This window comes from Vipera berus (genome assembly GCF_964194415.1).
Source record: "Vipera berus genome assembly, chromosome: 5".
NCBI classification, from domain to species: Eukaryota; Metazoa; Chordata; class Lepidosauria; order Squamata; family Viperidae; genus Vipera; species Vipera berus.
In genome coordinates, this window is record NC_138207.1 from 6433279 (window position 1) to 6456451 (window position 23173).

Sequence of the window (23173 nt, forward strand, 5' to 3'; positions counted from 1 at the left end):
GCACCTATGAAAGGAAAACCATCTCTGGCTAACTCAGCTTTGTCATAGCCCCAAAAATGACAGAGGCAGTAATTTTAGGTCTATCTTGGTTAAACAAATTGAAACTTTTCATCTGGTGGGAGAAGGGGATGAGAAGGATGTTTTTTCCACCCGGTATGTACCGAAGGGTGAAATTGAAACAATTAAAGTATTTTGCCTAATGAACTTGTTTAGGGGAGAGTTTGTGGGGTTTTCAATGCCACTAAGTTTTTGTGATCAGTCCATACTTCAAAAGGCACCTTGCTCCCCTCCAGGAAATGACATCATGTGAATAAAGCCCATCTAATAGCAAAAGCTTCTTTTCCCCAAATGGCCCACTGGCTTCAGTGAACTTCTTTGAAGTGTGAGCACAGGGTTGTAAAAGTCCATCATGGTTTTTCCGCAAGAAAACTGCCCCTATGGCCAGACCGCTAGCTTCATGACAACAGAAGAAACTGTAGCCATTTTACTTTTGTTATTCATTGTAACTTTCCACTCTGTAGTTGGGGATTTTCAGGTAGCCAGAATAAGGGGGGGAGGGAGAGGTAAGAGCATTCTTAGTCAAAACAATTGCAGCTGCAGAAAAAATCAAGGTTGTTGTGAGCAAAGAATTTTGGCAGTAGAAGGGTGGGGAGAGAAAAGCCTGTGCTTATTTGTAACTAGGGAATGCGATGTGTGACAGCTTGGGTTGAGGTGGGAATTGAAACTTGTAACTTTGTATTAGGGGAGGAAACTTTCACTTTTGGGTTCAACTATGTAAGTGCTGATATTTTGTTCTCAAATAAAATGTTCTCAAGGACAAATTTTTCACCTTGAAGTTCTTTTGACCAGCTTTATTTATCAGAACCATGACAATGATCATTGCAGCATCCCCATGATCATGTGACCAATTGTTTTTCCCCAACATGATATTACATCAGAAATATTTTAAAATCATGGTGTCAAAGTTCTGACTGACAAACCCAACCCAGTAAACACATTTGAGATGTTCCGGATCTCTTAATGTTAAACTTTATTGATTACCTCAATTTAGCACCTATGAAAGCAAAACCATCTCTGGCTAATCCAAACCCAAACCCAAACCCCTATAGTAAAAGTATAGAATTCCCCCCTCCCAACCCTTAACAGGTCACATTGCCCAATTAGTGCAATTATATTGTTATGAGAAAATGTCTCTGAGTCAAGTCAGACACCTGGTGAATCATCCTTGGTTATCATGTTCTGCCTTTTTTATCTTTCTAGCCTGCATTCCATTTCCCCATCCTCCCTCTCACTTGGCAAGCTGAGAAGCAATAATTGTCATGCAGCAAAGCATGCTTCAAGCTTGACACATGGTCTACCACATGTACAAGAAATGTATCTGAATACAAAGTAGAATCTTTTGGGTCACAGAGATACTGTATTATTTACTCTAGTATTTAGACTAATGCATACAAATAGATGGGGAAGAAATGGAGGTAGTGACAGATTTTATTTTCCTGGGCTCCAAGATCACTGCAGATGGGGACTGTAGCCAAGAAATTAAAAGACGCTTGCTCCTCGGGAGGAAAGCCATGGCAAATCTAGACAGCACACTAAAAAACAGAGACATTACCCTGTCAACAAAAGTGCGTATAGTCAAGGCTATGGTCTTCCCAGTTGCAATGTATGGCAGTGAAAGTTGGACCATAAGAAAGGCTGAGCGCCAAAGAATTGAAGCCTTTGAACTATGGTGCTGGAGAAGACTCCTGCGAGTCCCTTGGACTGCAAGGCGATCAAACCGGTCAGTCCTAGAGGAGATCAACCCTGATTGCTCTTTAGAAGGCCAGATCCTGAAGCTAAAACTCAAATACTTTGGCCACCTAATGAGAAGGAAGGACTCACTGGAGAAGAGCCTAATGCTGGGAAAGATTGAGGGCAATAGAAGAAGGGGATGACAGAGAATGAGGTGGCTGGATGGAGTCACTGAAGCAGTAGGTGTGAGCTTAAATGGACTCCAGAAGATGGTAGAGGACAGGAAGGCCTGGAGGAACATTGTCCATAGGGTCGCGATGGGTCGGACACGACTTCGCAACTAACAACAACAACAACATACAGTTGAAAGCCTACCATCAGGACATTATCATGAAAAAAAAATCTCAGTCAACTTGCCCGGCAAATAAAGGAACATCTTTATGAGGACATTATAGTGTTGGATAACCATCTTTGGATCTATGGAGATGAGCATGCTTTTGGAACTAAAACAAGTGAAGCCTTCTTCCTAATAATTTGGAGCTGTTGTAATCGATACTGCAGCAACTGTTATTGATTGAAGGGTGTCCTAAATCCAACCGGAAAATTATAGGTAGAGAGCTATAGGTGTTTATAAATACCTATCTAAAAATGGTGTCACCACTCCTGCTGCCTATCCCATGAACACATCTGGAAAGGATCCATGCTAGAGATTTAGCAAAAACAATTGCCCAACTCCGAAGCACTATTAAACCAAATAGAAGTTAGGTGGCTTGAATACTATACATCTTCCCCTCCTATGCAAAAAACACTTGGTCAGTAGTAGGTGAATTCATGTGATAACATCTTGTTGACAAAATACCAGCACTAATTAGACAAAGATCAAAAGATGTATTGCTATATGTTTCCAATCAAAGGAGTATAGCAATCAGGGAAAAAAGCTAAAACATCAGAGAAAAAGAAGCAGCAATAGGAAAGAAGTGACTGAGGTGAATTGGGAATACTTGAATCCTTCAAATAAACCAGCTTGCCATACATACATCTCTTAATAGAGTTAATAGGGGTTATCTGGATACAAAAAAGAGCTATAGTTTTATCCTTAAGTCCACATCTCTGCTGTGAACTTTGTCTGATAGGCCTTCAAGCAGCAAACTGGCTAGCCGCTAAAAGGGAAACTAAGAGTTTTGATTATATTTAAATGATTACAACATCTACTATTTTGCTTAAAATAAAATCTTTTCTGGGTACAGAAATATTCCCACTAGATGTCTTTTGGGATAATAAAATATGCTCACTTTTTCAACCATCTGAGAAAATTTAGAAGGGAAGAAAGTTAAAGGCCAAAATGGGAGAGTAAAGGATTTTAGAAATGAACTACTAGCTTAAAAACTGGTGTTGTCAACTGGTTTTGTTTCCTAGACCATGGTCTGCATTACTTACATGAAGGGTTAGTAGCAAGGGATGGACTACATCTCCTAAGTACTGAAAATAAGATATTCGGAAAATGACTGGCTGATCTTATCAAAAGGGTTTTAAACTAAAATAGAGGAAGGGGGGGCATTTTTCTTGATGATTAGAACCTAATTTCAGGCAAAAACCACTAGATCAGGGCTTTTCAACCAGTGGTACGGGTACCACCTGTGGTACATTGATACGCGACCATCCTAGAAAAGTGGTAGCGGAGGAGGGGAATGAGCTGAATCAGTGGCAGCACCGCACAAGCCTGAGCGAGAGATGTCTGGAGCTGCAGGGCTGTCAGGGCTCAGCGAAAGCGCCAGGATCGCGCTTCTTTGGTACTCTCAGGGCTCACTGGAAGTGCCAGGATCAGCACCAGGCTCCAGCTGGAGCTCGGCGCTGATCCTGGTGCTTCTGAGCCCAGAAGAAGTGCTGATCATCTGGAATATTGCAGCATCTCCAGGGTCTTGTGCTTTACATTCAGATACTTGCCAACTGATTCATATTTATGACGGTCACAGTGTCCCAAGTTCATCTGAAGTGACCAAAACCTGCTGCAACCACCCAGCAGGGGGGGATAAAAACCAAACACCCCCTCACCCCACCCCCACTGCCAATCCTCAACAGAAGTGCTCACAATAATGAAAACCTCGGACAGGAGGAAGAGCGTCGCCGGGCAGGCAGGCAGGTGTCTTGATACAGCTATGGCTTGGGGAACACTTTTTTTAGTGCCATTGTAACTTCAAACAGTCACTAAGTGAACTGTTGTAAGTCGACTATCTGTACTTCATCACTTTTTTCCTTTTTTTTTTTTGGTCATCAAGTTTTTGACACCTTGCTAGGCGACTGGTGGTACTTGGATGTTGCCATATCCTAAAAATGATACAATGGGTGAAAAGGTTGAAAAGCCCTGCACTAGAAAACAATAGCATAGAAGATAGGGAGTAAAGAGAAAGAAGAAATAAAAAAAGAAAAATAAGTAGAGAGTGATGGAAAAGATGGAAATCCCAGTTACAAAGTAGGATGTCAAGTTTCTGACGTATGAGCTTTTCAAGTGACTCTGAAGCATTGTTTACCTTGTTGTTGTTGTTAGCTGCGAAGTTGTGTCCAACCTATCGCGACCCTATGGACAACGTTCCTCCAGGCCTTCCTGTCCTCTACCTTAAAAGTCCTTTATTAGCCCAATTCACCAGCAAATGCTTGCTCAAAGGAAGCTGGAATCTGAAATCTCCAACCCCCTTGCACAATATATTAAACACAATTCTCCACCCTTCTATTTCTGTCGTGAATCACATTCTCCAATTAATTTGAAGAATCAGTTTCTCTTCTGTTAGACAACCCGCCAAGTTCTTATCTTGTCTTATTTCAGACAGCCTTGAGGTGCAATCTTCCTCCACCTGGCAATAATCTAATTCTAACTCTTAAAATAAAGCACAAGTTTAACATATAAAATAGCTGCTTCTTCATCTCTTGTCAAGCAAGAACATTTGATGTTAGCGGCGTTAACATAGGAGATATAAGAAACATACCAAAGACCCAAAAAGGACTCAAATGCCTATACACTAATGCTCAAGGTTTAGGGAACAAATAGGGTGAACTTGAAGTATTAGTATATGAAAGCAGATATAATATAGTTGCCATTACTGAAATTTGGTGGGATGAAACTCATGAATGGAAGGATACAAACTATTCAAAAGAAATAGACCTAACAAAAGAGGAGGTGGAGTTGCATTATATATAAAAGAACACTACATCTCTACAGAAATCCACAAAACCAAGGATGAAAACCTCCTAGAATCCATATGGGTCAATATAAAAGGAAAAAAGAATGACATTGTTAAAGGAATATACTACAGGCCACCCAGCCAAGGCCATCTGAAATAAAAGAAGATAAGAACTTCTCTAATGGAAGAGAAACTGTTTCTTCAAATTAATTAGAGAATGTGATTCATGACAAAAACAGAAAGGTGGAGAATTGTGTTTAATATATTGTGCAAAAGGGAAGGGATTCAGATTCCAGCTTCCCTCGAGCAAGCATTTGCATTGGGCTAATAAAGGACTTTTAAGGTAAATAAAAGGGACGCGGTGGCTCAGTGGGTTAGGATGCTGAGCTTGTCGATCAGAAGGTTGGCAGTTTGGCGGGTCAAATCCCAAGTGCCGCGTAACAGAGTGAGCACCTGTTACTCGTCCCAGCTTCTGCCAACCTAGCAGTTCGAAAGCACGTAAAAATGCAAGTAGAAAAATAGGGACCACTACGGTGGGAAGGTAACAGCATTCCATGCACCTTTGGCGTTTAGTCATGCCGGCCACATGACCATGGAGACGTCCTCGGACAAACGCTGGCTCTTTGGCTTTGAAATGGAGATGAGCACCGGTCCCTAGAGTCAGAAACGACTAGCACGCACGTGCGGGGGAACGTTTACCTTTACCTAAGGTAAATAATGCCTCAGAGTCACACTTGAAAAGCTAATACATTGGAAACTTGACACTTAGATGAGAAACAAAACATCTTCAAGGAAAAACAAAGACCAGTTGTCTTATCTCCTACCGTGATATTAGAAATAACAAAAAAAATATTGTGTATTTAGTTACAGTAAAACTATCTATGAATCATAGAATCATTTGGTTGGAAGGGCCCTTGGAAGTTTTCTATCCCAACTGCCTGCTCATGGCAGTAACTTTATATATCCCTTTATATGGTTGTCCAGGCTGTTCTTGAAAATCGCCAATGATGGAGCACCCATAACCCAGGAGGCAAGTTTAATTAATTGCTCTCACTGTCAGAATTTTTTTCCTGACTTCTAGATTAAATCTCTGTTTGACAAGGTTCCTCTTCTTGTCCTGGCCTCTGCTGTCCTAGAGAATAAATCAACTATCTCTTCTTTGTGACAACCCCTCGAGTATTAGAAAATGGTTACCATGTCTTCCCCCCAATCCTTCTGTTTCTTTGATAAACTACATATACATATCATCATATAATTTAGCCTAAAGGTAAAGGTAAAGGTTCCCCCGCACATGCGTGCTAGTCGTTTCCGACTCTAGGGGCCGGTGCTCATCTCTGTTTCAAAGCCGAAGAGCCAGCGCTTGTCCGAGGACGTCTCCGTGGTCATGTGGCCGGCATGACTAGACGCCAAAGGCGCACGGAACGCTGTTACCTTCCCACCGGAGTGGTCCCTATTTTTCTACTTGCATTTTTACGTGCTTTCGAACTGCTAGGTGGGCAGAAGCTGGGACGAGTAACAGGCGCTCACTCTGTTACGCGGCACTCGGGATTTGATCCACCAAACTGCCGACCTTTTGATCGACAAGCTCAGCGTCCTAACCCACTGAGCCACCGCGTCCCTATAATTTAGCCTACAGACCCTTTATCATCTTTGTTGCTATTCTCTGCACAGTTATAACATCTTTATTGTATTGTGATGGCCAGAACTGGATGCAGTGGTCAGTATTGTAAATGTGTCACTAGCACAGGGTAATACAGTACTATCACTTTTGTCTTGATGCTATCCTTCTATTGATGGAGGACTGGATTGGCTCTTTTGGCAGCTGCAGTGCACTGTTGGCCTTCATCAAATTTCAGAAAAAAACCTAGTAGGAGCTCCTCCATAACAGACAAAGAAAACAATAAATGAAGCAATGTAGTCATTCCATACATTGCAGGAATATCAGAAAAGCTCAGGAGAATCTTCAACCAACACAACATACATGTACACTTCAAACCTAAGAATGCACTAAGGCAGAAGCTTGTCCACCCCAAGGTTAAGACACTCAGACACAATCTGAGAAATGTGGTATATGCAGTACAAAGCAGTGAGTCACGTGCAGATCTGTACATTGGGAAAACAAAACAACTTCATAAACATATGGCACAACATAGGAGAACAATCCCATCAGGACAAGAGTCAGCAGTCAATCTGCATTTAAAAGACAAAGGCCACTCTTTCGCAGAAAAGTCCACATTTTGGACAGAGAGGACCACTGGTTTGAAAGAGGGGTCAAAGAGGCCATCTATGCCAAACTGAACAGCCCTCTCTCAACAGGGAGGGGAGATATCTGACATCATCTATCCCCAGTCTACAACCCAGTCCTTTCAACCATTCCAAGAAGGCTCCACACCCATTTGCACTAGTCAGGTGATCCTGGAGACACAGATAAGCCTCCAGGTAGCCTTAACAACTTTCTAAAAGAATGCAAATGCACAGCTGTTTGCAGAAATATAAATCTTTCCATTCCCCACCATCCAGTCAGAGCTGAAGAAGCTTATTGGGTGAGAAGTGAAACATCTTCAAAGAAAAACAATAAAGTCCAGTTGCCTCATAAAAAAGCATCTTTGGGATAACTCTGTGAATTGAAGTGAAAAGAGGGTTAAGAATACATCCTTCCATTCTCTATAATAAGATTTCTTAAAGTGCTTTTTAAACTCCTACCAGGGCAACCAAAAATGGGGGTAGGGGAACTGACCCTACAAGAAGTATTTTGGAAGCAATATAGACAATGGAATCAAAGACTAAATCAATGACAAATTATCAAAGGAACTTCATGTAAACATCCACCATACTGCATGGGATGTTAAGCAAATACATAATAAAGTACATTTTTACAGCTTAGAATGGATTCTAAAGGCATTCAGTGTGAGAGTGATTTAGGCAATATTTGAATTATTGGAGTTATGAATTACAGTTGAAAATGCATCTTTGAGCTAGCTCTGAATTAGCTGCAGAGGTCAAAATTAAAATGCTTCATTTTTTGGTTCAATTGATAGTCTTGGGGGGGGGAGAGAAAGGATTGAATTAGAAATAGACATGGTATATAGAATAAATTCCCACAAAGCTAAAATCCAGAAAGTCTGAGGGATGGACGTTCATTTTGTGAGTATGAGAAGAAGAGAATAAATTTTAGAGTTCCAGTTTAACACCAAACTGAAGATTGACACTGTTAGTATAATTATTTTGAAAGAAATTCCAGTCAGAATTTTGAGGAAAAGAAAAACCTAAGTCTTTCTTACAGATATTTTGAAGAAGAGAAAGATTCAATTTTACTGGGATAAATCCAAAGGAATAATTTTATCAATCTTTTAACAAGGATTCAGACTGAACTCTATAGGAAAAGCTAAAGACTTTTTGGCCAAATATAAATTAATTGTAGAACTTGTGAGAGCTTTGAACTTTTACTAGTTGTTTATATGTTTAGACTTCAGGAGCCATCCTAAGACTACACGGCTACATCATTTGGTACAGCACAGCACTCCTTTGGACTGCTCGTCTAACTTTCCTTTGAAATCTTTTGATTCATTTACAATCTGTTCTTGGGAGGGGGTTGAGAAAATCATAGGATTTGTGCAGAAAATTAGGTGAGAGTCAGATGAGTGTGATTGTCGCTCTCCCCTGAGTGAAAGCTGGGGGAGAAAAGTGACTCCCTGCTTGATCTGTGAAAGTGATTCGGCAGGGTGCACTTTGTGAGTTGAGCAAATGTAGAGTGAGTATGTTGGGAAATAAGGGGGAGGGTTGGATATTACCTCTTTGTTTTAGTTCATGGCTCAGGTTTCACTTGGTTCCTAGGGTCACTTCACAATTATCCCTTCATAGGCTGCATTAACAGAGGAATAAAATTAAGATCACGTGAAGTGTTAACACCACTTTACAATGCCTTGGTAAGGCCACAATTGGAATACTGCATCCAGGTTTGGTCACCACGATGTAAAAAAGATGTTGAAACTCTAGAATAGGGGTGTCAAACTCAATTTCATTGAGGGCCACATTAGCATTGTGGTTGCCCTCGGGGGGGCGGGGGGTATGGCCAGGGTGGGCATGGCCTACTGGGTGGGCGCAGCTGGAGTGCATATGGCCTACTGGGTGGGCATGGCCAGCTCTACATCATTGGCATCAAGGGTGCCTATGGGGGCCTGGGCAGGAGTGGGACAGATCTGGGGGTCTCTGGCAGAAGGAGGGTCTCTGGGCCAGGGCCAAGGCAGCAGGGACTATTCCCTCACTGTTTCCAGGATGGCTTCTGGGGCCACATGAAACCACTTCGTGAGCCGGATCTGGCCCCTGGGCCTTGTGTTTGACATGTCTGCTCTAGAAAGAGTACAGAGAAGAGCAACAAAGATGATCAGGGGACTGGAGGCTAAAACATATAAAGATTGGCTGCATGTCTAGTTTAATGAAGAAAGGACTAGGGGTGACATGATAGCTATCTTCCAATATTTGAGGGGTTGCCACAAAGAAGAGGGAGTCAAGCTATTCTCCAAAGCACCTGAAGGCAGAACAAGAAGCAATGGATGGAAACTAATCAAAGTGAGAAGCAACCTAGAACTAAAGAGAAATTTCCTGACAGTGAGAACAATTAATCAGTGGAACAACCTGCCTCCAGAAGTTGAGAATGTGCCATAGCGCACGGCCCCTGGATAGTGGAGCTCCGCTCCCCATGGCCAGTTTTGACCTGCCAGGGAGACCCTAAATGCATCTGAAGTTGCCCCGAAGAGGTGACCGTGAAGAAGAGGTGCCCTCCAAGAAATGACAGTGGTCATTTTGTTTGATCTGGGTGAAGCCCTCTGACCTGACAGGAGAAAGGCTAGCTATACATCAGCATCTAGCCCAAGCTAACTTTCTTGGGGTTTTTTATTTATTTATTTTGTTTTATTTGAAAACATTTTGCTTCTCATTCAAGAAGCTTCTTCAGTTCTAACTGACTGGTGGGGAATGGAAGGATTTATATTCTTTGCAGCCATCCAAACATTAGCACTCTGAGGGTTGCTTTTTAGGTAATCAAGAGAGTCCAATTGCTTTTTGAAAAAAAAAAAAAAGCATCTTTGGGACATAACAAGCTTAGTTAGCATATTTTTCACCCACATCCTCCTAGTCTTTGGTTGACCTTGTTAGGTATGTTGTGTGAACCCAATAATAGGTTAAAGAAGTAAATAGAAGCAAAATGCAATATTAAGCGAATAGGTATATAGGAAACATTTATGATATTGAAGAGCTGTAACCAATGTTAATGGTGCTTAAGCTTAATAGTGTAAAGGAATAGCACACAATTTGTAAGGGTGTGGATGTGCCATCACTTTTACAACAGGGGCTTCATTGAATTCTTTCACTCCTTCAGGCAACTGGAAACTGAAGGCCCTCAACAGGCTGGTCAGAAAGATGAAGATCTCAATTCTTGCCAGCAGCTCTCCCACACATGCACGTTGACCTGTAGATGAGACAAAGCATGTATAGGTAAAGGTTCCCCCGCACATGTGTGCTAGTCGTTTCCGACTCTAGGGGCCGGTGCTCATCTCCGTTTCAAAGCCGAAGAGCCAGCGCTTGTCCGAGGACGTCTCCGTGGTCATGTGGCCGGCATGACTAGACGCCAAAGGCGCACGGAACGCTGTTACCTTCCCACCGTAGTGGTCCCTATTTTTCTACTTGCATTTTTACGTGCTTTCAAACTGCTAGGTTGGCAGAAGCTGGGACGAGTAACAGGCGCTCACTCTGTTATGCGGCACTCGGGATTCGACCTGCCAAACTGCCGACCTTCCAATCGACAAGCTCAGCGTCCTAACCCACTGAGTATAAAGGAAGTCATAATCAGTTCTCTAGAGTATTTCCCATCAGCAAGGAAATCTGAAAGGATTTGTAACAGGTGAAATAGATTTTCATGTTAACCCTGGTATCTTCTAGCAGATTCAATTCCTAGAGCTTTTTTCTCCTTTCACTTTATGAGAGAGATGCCTTTGATTCAGGTTGTACTAGATGGAACACCATTTCAAAGGCAAAGTTATACATGCATAAAAACACTGATCTGGCTTTTTTCCCCCCAGAGATGGGCCCATAATATGGAAGTCACTTTCTCACCTCTCTTCCCACCAACTTATTCCACAGTAATATAGGTGGAGTAAAGGGAGGGGGTATGGGCATAGTGTATGGGAATTCCCTTTCACTAACAAACACCTATTGTTATTCTTTGCTTGCTACGTCTGCCTGTCTGGACAAAAGTTGGGCTAACAGTCTGCAAAACAGCCCTTCTTGTTGTCCTCCTCAGAGTAATTGCTACTGTGGCCTTGGGCTGCATTTGATTTTTTTTTTCCCTCAGGGATTTAAATATTCATGCTGCTCAGATTGTCAGTTCAGGAGTGGCGCAGGATGTCAGCTTTGCCATGACTGCCATTGGGTTTGTCCAAACTACAGCTGAGTCTCAGATGCTGACTTTGATATTTTATTTCTCTCCAAATAAGAACCATAGCTCTTATTGCGTATCTTAAAAGGTATAGGATCTCCTGCTTGAGCAGAAGTTTGGACTAGAAGACCTCCAGGTTTCCTTCCAGCTGTATTCTGATTGAAATGACCCAGAATGTCAGCTTTGCTGTGATTGCCGTGGATCTTCCCAACTACTATTGGATCCCAAGTGAGAAAATAAATTGCCAGAAAACTGATGCTGGGGAGAGAGAATTCTCCTGCCTCCATCAGTTACTTTCAGTTCATTGACCATGCATCTCTCTGATCCATTGGTTGGAGTTGGGCTTTGGGGGCACAGTAGTTCCAGTCTTTCCTATTGGATTATGCCTGGAATGGAATAGAGTGGAGTGGAGTGGAGTGGAGTGGAGTGGAGTAGACTAGACTAGACTAGACTAGACTAGACTAGACTAGACTAGACTAGACTAGACTAGACTAGACTAGACTAATGCTGGAAGGGACCTTGGAGGTCTTCCAGCCCAGCCACATGCTTCAGCAGGAGAATGTATACTATCTCAGGCAGGTGATTGTCTAGTCTCTTCTTAAAAATTTCCAGTGATGGAGCACCCACGATTTCTTGGGATAAGCTGTTCCACTGATTGATTGTCCTCACTGTCAGGAATTTTCTCCTTAATTCCAGGTTGCTTCTCTCTTTGATCAGTTTTCAACCATTATTTCTCATCCTTCACTCTGGTGCTTTGATGAACAACCTGGTCCCCTTTGCCTTGTGGCAGCCCCTCAAATACTGGAACACTGCTAACCTGTTTCCCCTGTTTCTTCATTTCTTTAGATTAGCCAAACCCAAGTCCTGCAGCCGTTCTTCATATGTTTTAGCCTCCAGGCCTTTGATCATCTTAATTGCTCTTCTCTGAATTTTTTCCAAACTCTCAACATCTTTTTTATGATATGGTGACCAACATTGGCTGCAGTATTCCAGGTGTGGTCTTGCTAGGAGTTTGTAAAGTGGTACTAGTACTCTGCGTGATCTTGATTCTATGCCTCTGTTTATACAACCCAGGATTGTATTAGCTTTTTTGGTTTCTACTGCACACTGCTGGCTCATAGTCAAGTGATCGTCCACTAGGACTCCAAGGTCCCTCTCACAGTTACTGTTTTTAAGCCAGGTCTCACCCAATCTGTATGTGTGCCTTTGTTTTTTTTTCTGCCTATGTGTAAGACTTTGCTTTTCTCCACATTGAAAATCATTTTGTTGGATAGGGCCCATTGTTCGAGTTTGTCAAGATGTTTTTGGATCCTGAGTTTGTCTTCTGTGGTGTTGGCTACTCCTGACAGTTTGGTGTCATCTGCAAAGTTCCCCTTCAATTCCCTTGTCTAAGTCATTTATGAAGATATTGAAGAGAACTGGGCCTAAGATAGAACCTTGTGGTACCCCACTGCTAACTTCTCTCCATGTGGATTTATTTATTTATTTATTTATTTATTTATTTATTTATTTATTTATTTATTTGTTTGTTTGTTTGTTTGTTTGTTTGTTTGTTTGTTTGTTTGTTTGTTTGTTTGTTTTATATACCGCCCTTCTCCCGGAGGACTCAGGGCGGTGTACAGAGCAATAAAGTAAGAATACAATAAAGCAATAAAGTGAGAAAATTTTAAAACCCAAATCCATCAGGCCAGGCCGGCTTGTTGGAATAGATAAGTTTTTAGATCACGCCGGAAGGAGCGAAGGTCGGGGGCCATCCGGATTTCAGCTGGTAAGCGGATGTAGTGCCATTGAGGACTACTCGTTAAGTATGGTTTGTCAGCCAGCTACAGATCCAGCCTTGGTGGAGCAGTGGGCTAATGCCTCCTTAAGTAACACCAGCTGCCTGCAATTAGTGCAGGTTCGCATCCCACCAGGCTCAAGGTTGACTCAGCCTTCCATCCTTCCGAGGTAGGTAAAATGAGGACCCAGATTGTTGGGGGCAATAAGCTGACTTTGTAATAATGCCGCTTGGGGGTGTGTGAAAGCCCTAACAAGCAGGCATATACATAGAATGAAGGCTACTGCTAAGCTTGTAAGCCGCCCTGAGTCTTCGGAGAAGGGCGGGATATAAATGGAATAAAAATAAAATAAAAATAAAATAAAATAAAAATAAATCTGGTGGTGATGTTGTCTATTCCTCTTTTTTCTAGCTGATTCCACAGGATTATGTACAAAAGGTGATTTTCAGGGATTACTGCTTTGCTCATTGATGCTGGTTGAGCAGATCATGGAAGTGGAGCAACATCAGTATGGCAGAACTCCCATGTTTAATATTTCCGACCACAAAAGATAGGGAGAGAAACTCAGTTTGATTTCTAGCTCTCCTTGTTTAAAACCCCTTCAGATGCCTTTTAGCTGCCTGGGGAATTTCTGTGGAGATTCTTAGTCATCCAGGTTATGGTTATCTGAAAGGTGCTTTTTCAAAAATCAACTGGACTTTGTTTTTTTGATTTTTTAAAGATGTTTTGCTTCCATCCAAGAAGATTCTTCAGTTCTGACTAAATGATGGAAGATGGAAGGATTTGCTGCAAGGAATATAATAACTCTGTGGTCCAGATCTATCAGCAAGAAGCTACAGTTAAGCGAGTATTCTTTGGATTTAGCTAATATTTCTCCCCAAACACTAGAGATAACTGTACAATCTTGACCATATATTGCAAACCTTGAATAGTAAAATTACAGTCTATTTCTTCATTGTTCAAAGTTTACTGTCTAAGGAAAGTTCAGACTCTCTTAGTTTTGAAACTAGAAGGAATAAGGATCCCTTGGTTTACTGGTTCAGACCCTGATGACCTCAGAACAACTCAGGGATGGGAAGGGTGAGAATCTATAAGTTATAAGCTGTTTGGTCTCATGGACGTACCTATTCCGAAGGGCAGAAACTCTTCCCGTTCAATGAACTTCCCATCCTTATCTAAAAAGTGATTTGGGTTGAATTCTTCAGGTGTCTCCCATTGTTCTGGATCAAGAAGAACCGAGCGCAGGTCTGGCAAAATCATGGTCCCCTGAGAACAAAGAGGTGATTGAACACAGCACTTTCATTATTAAAACAGGTTTTAAAAAAGTACAAACCATATTGATGAAGCATTTGGTTTTAGCTTGCTCTTATGAACCCATATTTGTTCATTTCCAAAACAGTTTTAGAGACCAGTAGCTGCTCTACTGTTTAGCATCCTTTCTTCCATCCATTCCATTAAAACAAAGAGCTGGGTGTATATTTATCACTTCAGATTGTCCCAAGAAATGGACAAAGGAACATGCCCAGATATGACTACAATTCTGAACTTAAGTTCAGCTCTTAATCACTTCCCACCTTCCTAGAATAAATAGGAAAAAATATGTTTCTAGCTTCAATATCAGAAAGGTGTTTGGATTTAAAATCATAATCCATCCTTCAAAAAAGATTGCTTTTCTTGGTTATTCAATTTTGCATGATTACATTGGCAGTTTCTGAACAGAGAGCTTCTGTTGTATTCTGCTTTTCCCTCCATGCTGGACCATTGCAATATAGTCTGAACATGTTTCTCACCTTTGGAATGTGGTAACCCTTCATCTTCACATCCTTTGTACTTTGCCTGGGAGCCCCAGCTAGAAAGACATATTTTACACGCTGCATTTCATGAATCACTGCATTGGTGTAGGGCAGCTTCTTCCGATCCTGATAGGAAATTGACCCTGAGAAGCCAAACACATCTTCAATCTCTTTCTGGACTTTCTCTAGAAAAAAAAATGATGGAAATAGAAGCTTTATTTTAATCATTCATCCCTGTTGCCCCCAATGTTCTTCAGAGGCTCCCGCCTTCTCCTTTAAGTTATTGCCAGCTTCTGGGCTCCAGTTCCAGATTTGCAGCCCCATTTGGACCTTCAATGTCAGTTGCCAGCTCATTGGCCTTTATGCCACTACTTGCACCAGACCACTTACAGAGGGCCCCAAATCTATCTCTGAGCAGTGCACTGCTCCCTCTGGCCTCTGATCTCTGATCTGGGCCATGTATTCACTGCGAAGGCCCCTGTTGACTCTCTCGGCCAGTTCTTCCTTTCAGTTCCTGCCAACTTATCATCCATCTGGGCCGCAGCTCCAACTCTCAAATTGGCTCTTCACTATGCCTCCACCAGCCTTTCACCCTCAGCACACACTCTCCACCTTGGCCTCCAGGCCTGCAACCCTTTCAGACTGACACTGGGTTAGACTCAGACTCAGCTCTCCACCCCCTACCAGTCCCTCATTATGCTGCCCCCCACACAGATACACATGCTTAGGATGGAAAGTTCATGGACACATTGTTCCAGCAACACCCATTACTTTGCATGGGATTAAATAGGAAATGTCAGTAGAGTCTGTCCCAATGAGGAGATGGCCTCATCGTGAATAACCTGGTCGACTAGTGTTCCACCTGTCTACTCTCCACCATTTGCATCCTTAGATTTGGAGGAGGTATGGACTCCATCTCCTCATCCTGACTGACTGCCAGCATTTGCTCGTGTTCCCCACCTAGATCCTCCAGGCTCACCTGGGGCAACTGCGGCTCCCTTGGCTCTTTCTCAGCCTGCCACCCATCTGATAGTGCTGGCAGTGGATGCCCTGTCAGTCTAGGGCCCTCCACTCCCTGATCCACTTCTCTCTGCACTACATCCCCCTTTTCCCCAAAGTGTCAGGACCCGACTCCTCCTCCTGCCCCTCCTCCTCTGAACTCATGTCTGGAGAGGGATCTGAAGGAGGGTGTATTACTCTCATCCTGGTTGTGTCCCTCTATGCTACAGCCAATGGTCCTAGAATGGCTCTGCCACTTCCACCCCAAATCTGCTTCCAGGGTCTGCACAGATTGGCAAGGTGAGCATACAAGCTTTGGCTGCTTCCTGACTTTGGACCCATCCCCTGTCTTTGCCATGCCATCCTAGTTCAGTGCCTTTAGCCTCCAATCTCCAGTCAAGTAGAAGGCCAGGAAGTAGCAGAGCAGGAAGAAGGTAGAGTTTAGGAGAAGATTGATGGGTTCATTTGATGCTCTGAGTGACATAAAAACCACCCACTATTCTCCCATCTCTTCTCTTCAGGGCAGGAAGCCTGCGCGGTGTATCTGCTCATCCCGCCATTTTGATTTGATACTGAAGTTTGGTCTTCTATATGTAATTTACACCAAAAACCAGTAACAAATATGAAAACCATGGTAGACTTCTGCACTGAAAGAGTTAAATGTTTCACATGTGTACTGATTTCCAGTTTCCAGTTCCTCAAGGAACATTTTACTGAAGATTCAAAGAAGGCTCCCTGTATGTGTACATTCTTTGCTTTCCTTTAATCCTGCTAACTTCATACTCCTGCTTATAGAATCAAGAGTCTACAAAGGAAAATGATTGTGAAGAATAGATTTCAAATAAATTGTGTGTATTTTAAAACCTGAGAGTGACTCTTGATCCGCTAGCCAGGTCTGTCTCACCTTGGATGTCGGGATGATTGGTCAAGAGGAGCAGTGCCCACTTCAGGGTAATCAAACTTGTCTCTGTTCCAGCACCGAAAAAATCAAAAATACACTGAGCCAAGTTCTCTTCATTGTAGGTAGAGTTGGGGTCATTCCTACTCTGATGTTTAAAATGGAAAATAAATATTATGATGAATTCTACCCACCTTCTCTGTAGTTATTTTTGCTTCTTTATCTCAAGTCTAGAGAATAAATACATCCCTAGGGGTTATAGTGGAAAACCAATGAAGGAGAGTAATAATTAAAGTGGTAGATTCATACTGAGTAAGACACTATCTTACAGTAGCCAAGACCAAAGAAAGGTTCAGCTTTTCAAGAACTTTAATGCATTTTGTTTTAATTTATAATTGATTTGCCTCAGTAAATGTTTGCATATGGAGCTGTGATTAATCGGTACTTACTAGAGTGAATCACAAAAATTCAGAAGCAGCACTACTAGAATTACTGCAGGCATTCTTGCATTTAAAGTTATGCCCAAAGTGATGTATATGACTGTTCTAACTACCAGATTTTGTGGCTATTATGCCACACCATGACAGTTTAAGCAATTTTTAGAATACGGGTAATCCTAGGCTTATAATCATTCTTTTGGTGATCATTCAAGGTTTCAATGGCACTGAAAAAAGTGCCTTATAATAGGTTTTCATACCATTGAAGTATTTGTATGGTGTCAAACTTGATTCGAGTCTTGGTTAATCTAAAGAGCCTGGAGATTCTTTTGTTGAATATGCCAAATGAGACAGCTGACCCATGGTCACATGATCAAAATACAGGTGCTTGGCAGCTGGCATGTTCTAATTGCACTGTCCTGGGGTCCTGTGATCATCATTTGCTACAGAAACATTTCTAACTTCACCCACAAAGAATGTCCCACGTCTAACTAGAGTCTAATATTGCAGAGTTGCATTATAGCTCTTATTCAGAAGCAAACAGAATTTAGCATGGGCTCAGTGGGTTAGGACGCTGAGCTTGTCGATCAGAAGGTCGGCAGTTTGGCGGGTCGAATCCCGAGTGCCGCGTAACAGAGTGAGCGCCTGTTACTCGTCCCAGCTTCTGCCAACCTAGCAGTTCGAAAGCACGTAAAAATGCAAGTAGAAAAATAGGGACCACTACCGTGGGAAGGTAACAGCGTTCCGTGCGCCTTTGGCGTCTAGTCATGCCGGCCACATGACCATGGAGACGTCCTCGGACAAGCGCTGGCTCTTCGGCTTTGAAACGGAGATGAGCACCGGCCCCTAGAGTCGGAAACGACTAGCACGCATGTGCGGGGGAACCTTTACCTTTACCTTTAAATTCAGAGTGGGAGCTGATTTTTTTAAAAAAAAACTCTCCAAAGAAGACAGTTCCAGTAGCTCCCCTTGTTTAATTATAGCAAGGAATGTTAGAATTCCTTGCTCATGTGTTGAACTACATAGAACTCATTTTAGAAGAGCAACTAAAATGTTCAAAGGCCTGGAAACTAAAACATATGAAGACCAGCTGCAGGACTTGGGTTTGGCTAGTCTAAAGAAAAGAAGAAATAGGGAAGGCATGATAGCAATATTCCAATATTTGAGGGGCTGCCACAAAGAAGAGAGGGTCAAACTATTCTCCAAAGCATCAGAGGGAAGGACAAGAAACAATGGTTGGAAACTGATCAAAGAGAGAAGCAACCTGGAATTAAGGAGAAACTTGCTGATAGTGAGGACAATCAACCAGTGGAACAGCTTCCCTCCAGAAATTGTAGGCGCTCCATCACTGGAGATTTTAAGGAAGAGACTAGACCGTCACTTGTCTGAAATGGTATAGGTTCTCCTGCTTGAGCAGGGGGCTGGACTAGAAGTCCTCCAAGGTGTCTTCCAGAGTCTAGTCTAGTCTAAATGTCAGTCACTGAGCTAGAAAAAGCATTTGAACAGGTACCACCTGACCTATTTCTTTCCCATCCACAAATGGTCCAAACCCTCATCATTTTACTCAGTATGGATACTGTAACCAGGGACCTTCCAACATAACATACATGGATGCTATTATATGCTAATGATACCATAATAGAAAGTCAAACATGAAGAACCCTCAGAGCAGTAATAAAAAGGTGGTAATCTGCTTTAATGGTATAGCAATGAGGGGCAGCATTAAGCAGACTGTATATCTTGAATGTGGTGACAAAACCAATGGTACACTTGTGACTGATGATGTCAGACTGTAAATAAGGGGACCCAGTGGAAATTAATTTCAAATCAATAAAAGATGCTTCTAAAATAATCAAATTTATGAAAATATTAGAGAGGAGGACCTTTTTTCCTTGTTTCAAACTGTTTCACTTTTTTACTGATGGTCAAAGGCTGTAAAGGTATCTGCCCTTTACCGAACATTTCAGGGAAAGTATTCTTTTAAGTATGAATTAATCAAGAGTCCCTGTTAATTCTTTTTCTTCTTAATGGAATTACTTTAGAAAAAGGGGAAAGAAGTGATGGGCAATCATGTGACGATGACAAATGATAATAAATCTAACTTATCCATGAAGAAACTCCCTGGTCTAATAAGAGTTTAAGACTGCAGTGGTACAATATAGCTCTTATTTAAAAGCAACCTCATTTAACATGAGCAAAATTCAGAACAGGAGCTAAATGAAAAAGAAATAACTCCACTACCTGTAGTGCCTCGTCTTTACTTCTAGTGAGAAATGTAATAATTCCTTGCCCATGTGTTGAACTACAATAAACCCATACCTTCTCCATCTGAAGTAGATAGTGATCAATGAAATCTTGTGGTTCATGCAGAGAACTGGATTCCTTGTGTTTCTCTATTTCCTGCTTTGCAAAGGAAGTGATCACCTCCATAGAAGCCAACGCATCCTTGTGAGGGCCCGGTACATACTTCATTAATTGTGGGAACACAATGTACATCTAATAGAAATGGAAAAGTAAAAGTTTATTTATTCCCCACTACAACAAAAGAAGCCTCTTAGCAGCTCACCTAATAGACAGCACCGAATAACCAAAGAAAAACATTGCAAGGACATTGAAGCATGGCAAACAATGCATTGGTGTCAAACCTCAAAAGTCCTCCGGAAAAGCTGTTTCCAAATTCTTGTAGAAAAGAATGATAGAGACAGATCATCCTAGTTGCTCATCTCTGCACTCTTTCCAGAATTTCAAGAGCTTTTTTTTTAAAATCATGGTCACCAAGACTGGATGCAATATTGCAAGTATGCTCTTACCAAGGCATTATTAAGCCATACTAACCCTTCACATGATCTTGATTCTATCCCTCTGTTAATGCAGCCTAGGACTGTGTTGGCTTTTTTGGTGGCTGCAGTAAAAGAAGGTCTAGAAGTCATGATTGACTCAAGGACAGACACACCTACTGGGGATAATACTACAATAGATAATTTCCAAGGCTTCCTCCGTGGATTCCATTCATGGTTATATGAAAATACTGATAGAAACATAGGTTTGGGGGAGCTTTAATATAAAACATGACTCACTGCTTGAAAAAAGCCACCAGTGAATTTCATAACAGTTTCAAGTGCTTGAATTAACTTCTGGAAGTTTTCATCTTCAGGAGCAAACTGATGTCCAAAACTCAAAGCACATATGACATTAGAAACTGCATTTATTACTGGAAACGAAGGATCAAATGGCTGTTCTGCAAATGAAGGAATTTTATCATGAATTTTTAAGGAACAGAGTTTGTAAGGGGATGAAGGGACAGAATTGGGACCTGTGCCAATTGTTTCAAAAGGTAAAAAATAATCAAATCAAATACATCTGTTCTTGTTTGAATTACGCAGAGTGAAAAAAAAAGTCTGGAGACTGAGACTTGTGTCATTACCCCAAATTACATACCTTTTGTTTGTCTAAAGACCTCTACCAACATCTGAGCAACTTCTTCTATTCTATGCTCAACGCTTTTCTTCCCCAGGCCCAGCTTCCGCAGAGAAGTGAAGCCAATGTGTCGCTGCTGTTTCCAGGTGTGACCATTGGAAATAACAATTCCTGTGGGCATCAGCAGACAAGGACATTCATGTTAAAAAAAAAAGTTAGGTCTGGTTCTTGTGGAATATGTCTCTGGATTTCAGGTAGGAATACCAAACCTTTGTGATGTGTCACCATTTTGTAATAATCCAGCTATGTTATCTTTTATTTAAAAAATACTGATTCATTTTGGAAGTCACATAGACACTGGGAGACACATGTGATATGGTGACCACAGATGTAATGTTTGTCAGCCTCTATCTTATATGATGGGCATCAAAAGCTTCTAAGATGATGTAAACATTCACGTACGAGAACATTCCTCTGCTGGCTGAGGAATTCTGGGAGTTGAAGTCCACAAGTCATAAAAGGGCCAAGTGTGAAGACCCCTGATCTACAACTTCCTCCTACAAGATTGAAACTAACCAGCAAAATAGCTGAATGGCTTTTTTGTTCTCCAAGTTTAATCAAGTTACCAATAAAGAAGAATATTTGTAGCTCAGGGTTGAAATGAGAGGTCCTTGTGCTCTCTGAGCTTGAGTATTTTCTTGCAGGCTTTTCATTACCCAAACTAGGTAACATCATCAGTGCTGATGATCAAGTTACTATTGTGTTTGTCTGCCAAGGATTAAGTACAATGCTTTAAATTATTTTATGTAAGCCATCAATAAATGAACAATTATAAGTGAAACTTACTTAAAACTTACAATATTGTGAGCCAGCAAATGATAGTATTATTTAAGCATACGTGATAACAAATGACAAATAGTTTATTAGAAAGGTTTCAAATTAAGGAGTTAGAGAATAATATATTTCAAAGATAAGTGCAAGACGTTAGGGTACAAAATAACTGAATAAATGAAATGATAGGTTTAATGCATATAAACAAATTAAGAAAATGTCTAAACAAGTATATGACATTGTTGAGTCTTTGTGAAATTAAGAAATGTCCAGAATCCTTATATTGAAAAAAAAAAGACTCAGAACAATCTTTGGGGCATTAGACCATGTATGGCTGATCTTCAGGATGAAATATTTGAATGCAGGGCATCAGAGAAAACATTGCAAATGTTGAGATCGATCAATAAGAATAGAGCTGGAAGGGACCTTGGACATCTTCTAGTCTCCAACCCCCTGCTCAAGCAGGAGACCCTATACCATTTCAGACAGTCTTAAAAAATTCCAGCAATGAAGTACCTACAAGTTCTGAAGGCAAGCTATTCCATTGGTTAATTGTTCTCATTCTTAGAAAGTTTCTCCTTAATTCAAGGTTGCTTCTGTCTTTAATTAGTTTCTATCCATTGTTTCTTGTCCTGCCTTCAGGCGCTTTGGAAAATACGTTGACCCCCCTCTTCTTTGTGGTAGCTTCTCAACTACTAGAATATTCCTATCATGTCACCCCCTAGCCCTTCTTTTCTCTAGATTTGTTGTTGTTAGTTGCGAAGTCGTGTCCGACCCATCGCGACCCTATGGACAACGTTCCTCCAGGCCTTCCTGTCCTCTACCATCTTCTGGAGTCCATTTAAGCTCATGCCTACTGCTTCAGTGACTCCATCCAGCCACCTCATTCTCTGTCGTCCCCTTCTTCTCTTGCTCTCAATCTTTCCCAGCATTAGGCTCTTCTCCAGTGAGTCCTTCCTCCTCATTAGGTGGCCAAAGTATTTGAGTTTTAGCTTCAGGATCTGGCCTTCTAAAGAGCAGTCGGGGTTCATCTCCTCTAGGATTGACCAGTTTGATCCCCTTGCAGTACAAGAGACTCACAGGAGTCTTCTCCAGCACCATAGTTCAAAGGCCTTAATTCTTTGGCGCTCAGCCTTTTTTATGGTCCAACTTTCACAGCCATACATTGCAACTGGGAAGACCATAGCCTTGACTATATGCACTTTTGTTGACAGGGTGATGTCTCTGCTTTTTAGTGTGTTGTCTAGATTTGCCATGGCTTTCCTCCCCAGGAGAAAGCGTCTTTTAATTTCTTGGCTTGTCTAGATTGGCCATACCCAATTCCTGCAACCATTCTTCCTATATTTTTGTCTCCAGACCTTTAATCGTGTTAGTTCCTCTTTGCACTTTTTCCAAAATCTCAACATCTTTCTTATAATGTGGTGACCAAAACTGGATGTATATTCCAGTTGTGGTCTTACTTTACAAAGCAGTACTAATACTTTATGTAATTTTGATTCTATGTCTTTGTTTATGCAACCAAGGATTGTACTAGCTTTTTGGGCTGCTGCCACTCACTGCTGACTCATGTTTAAGTCTACTACTGTAGGACTCCAAGGTCCCTCTCACAGTTATTGTTTTAGAGCCAGGTTTCACCTAATGTGTACTTATACCTTTGGTTTTTCCTGCCTAGATGTAAAA

The 23173-nt window shown here is 41.6% G+C and overlaps 1 protein-coding gene across 1 annotated transcript in view; it reads right to left on the bottom strand.

The window, feature by feature from the left end:
- Positions 1-9773: 9773 nt before the first annotated feature.
- Positions 9774-23173, bottom strand: part of LOC308668896 (cytochrome P450 2J5-like) — a gene marked incomplete at its 5' end in the record, with an annotated part of 57655 nt that continues 44255 nt past the window's right edge. Inside the window, 7 exons of the mRNA XM_081329163.1 lie at positions 9774-10374; positions 14243-14384; positions 14909-15096; positions 16815-16956; positions 19565-19741; positions 20323-20483; positions 20684-20833. Coding sequence (XP_081185289.1) covers positions 10190-10374; positions 14243-14384; positions 14909-15096; positions 16815-16956; positions 19565-19741; positions 20323-20483; positions 20684-20833 — 1145 coding nt within the window. The 3' untranslated portion in view covers positions 9774-10189. The remainder of the gene's footprint in view (positions 10375-14242; positions 14385-14908; positions 15097-16814; positions 16957-19564; positions 19742-20322; positions 20484-20683; positions 20834-23173) is intronic.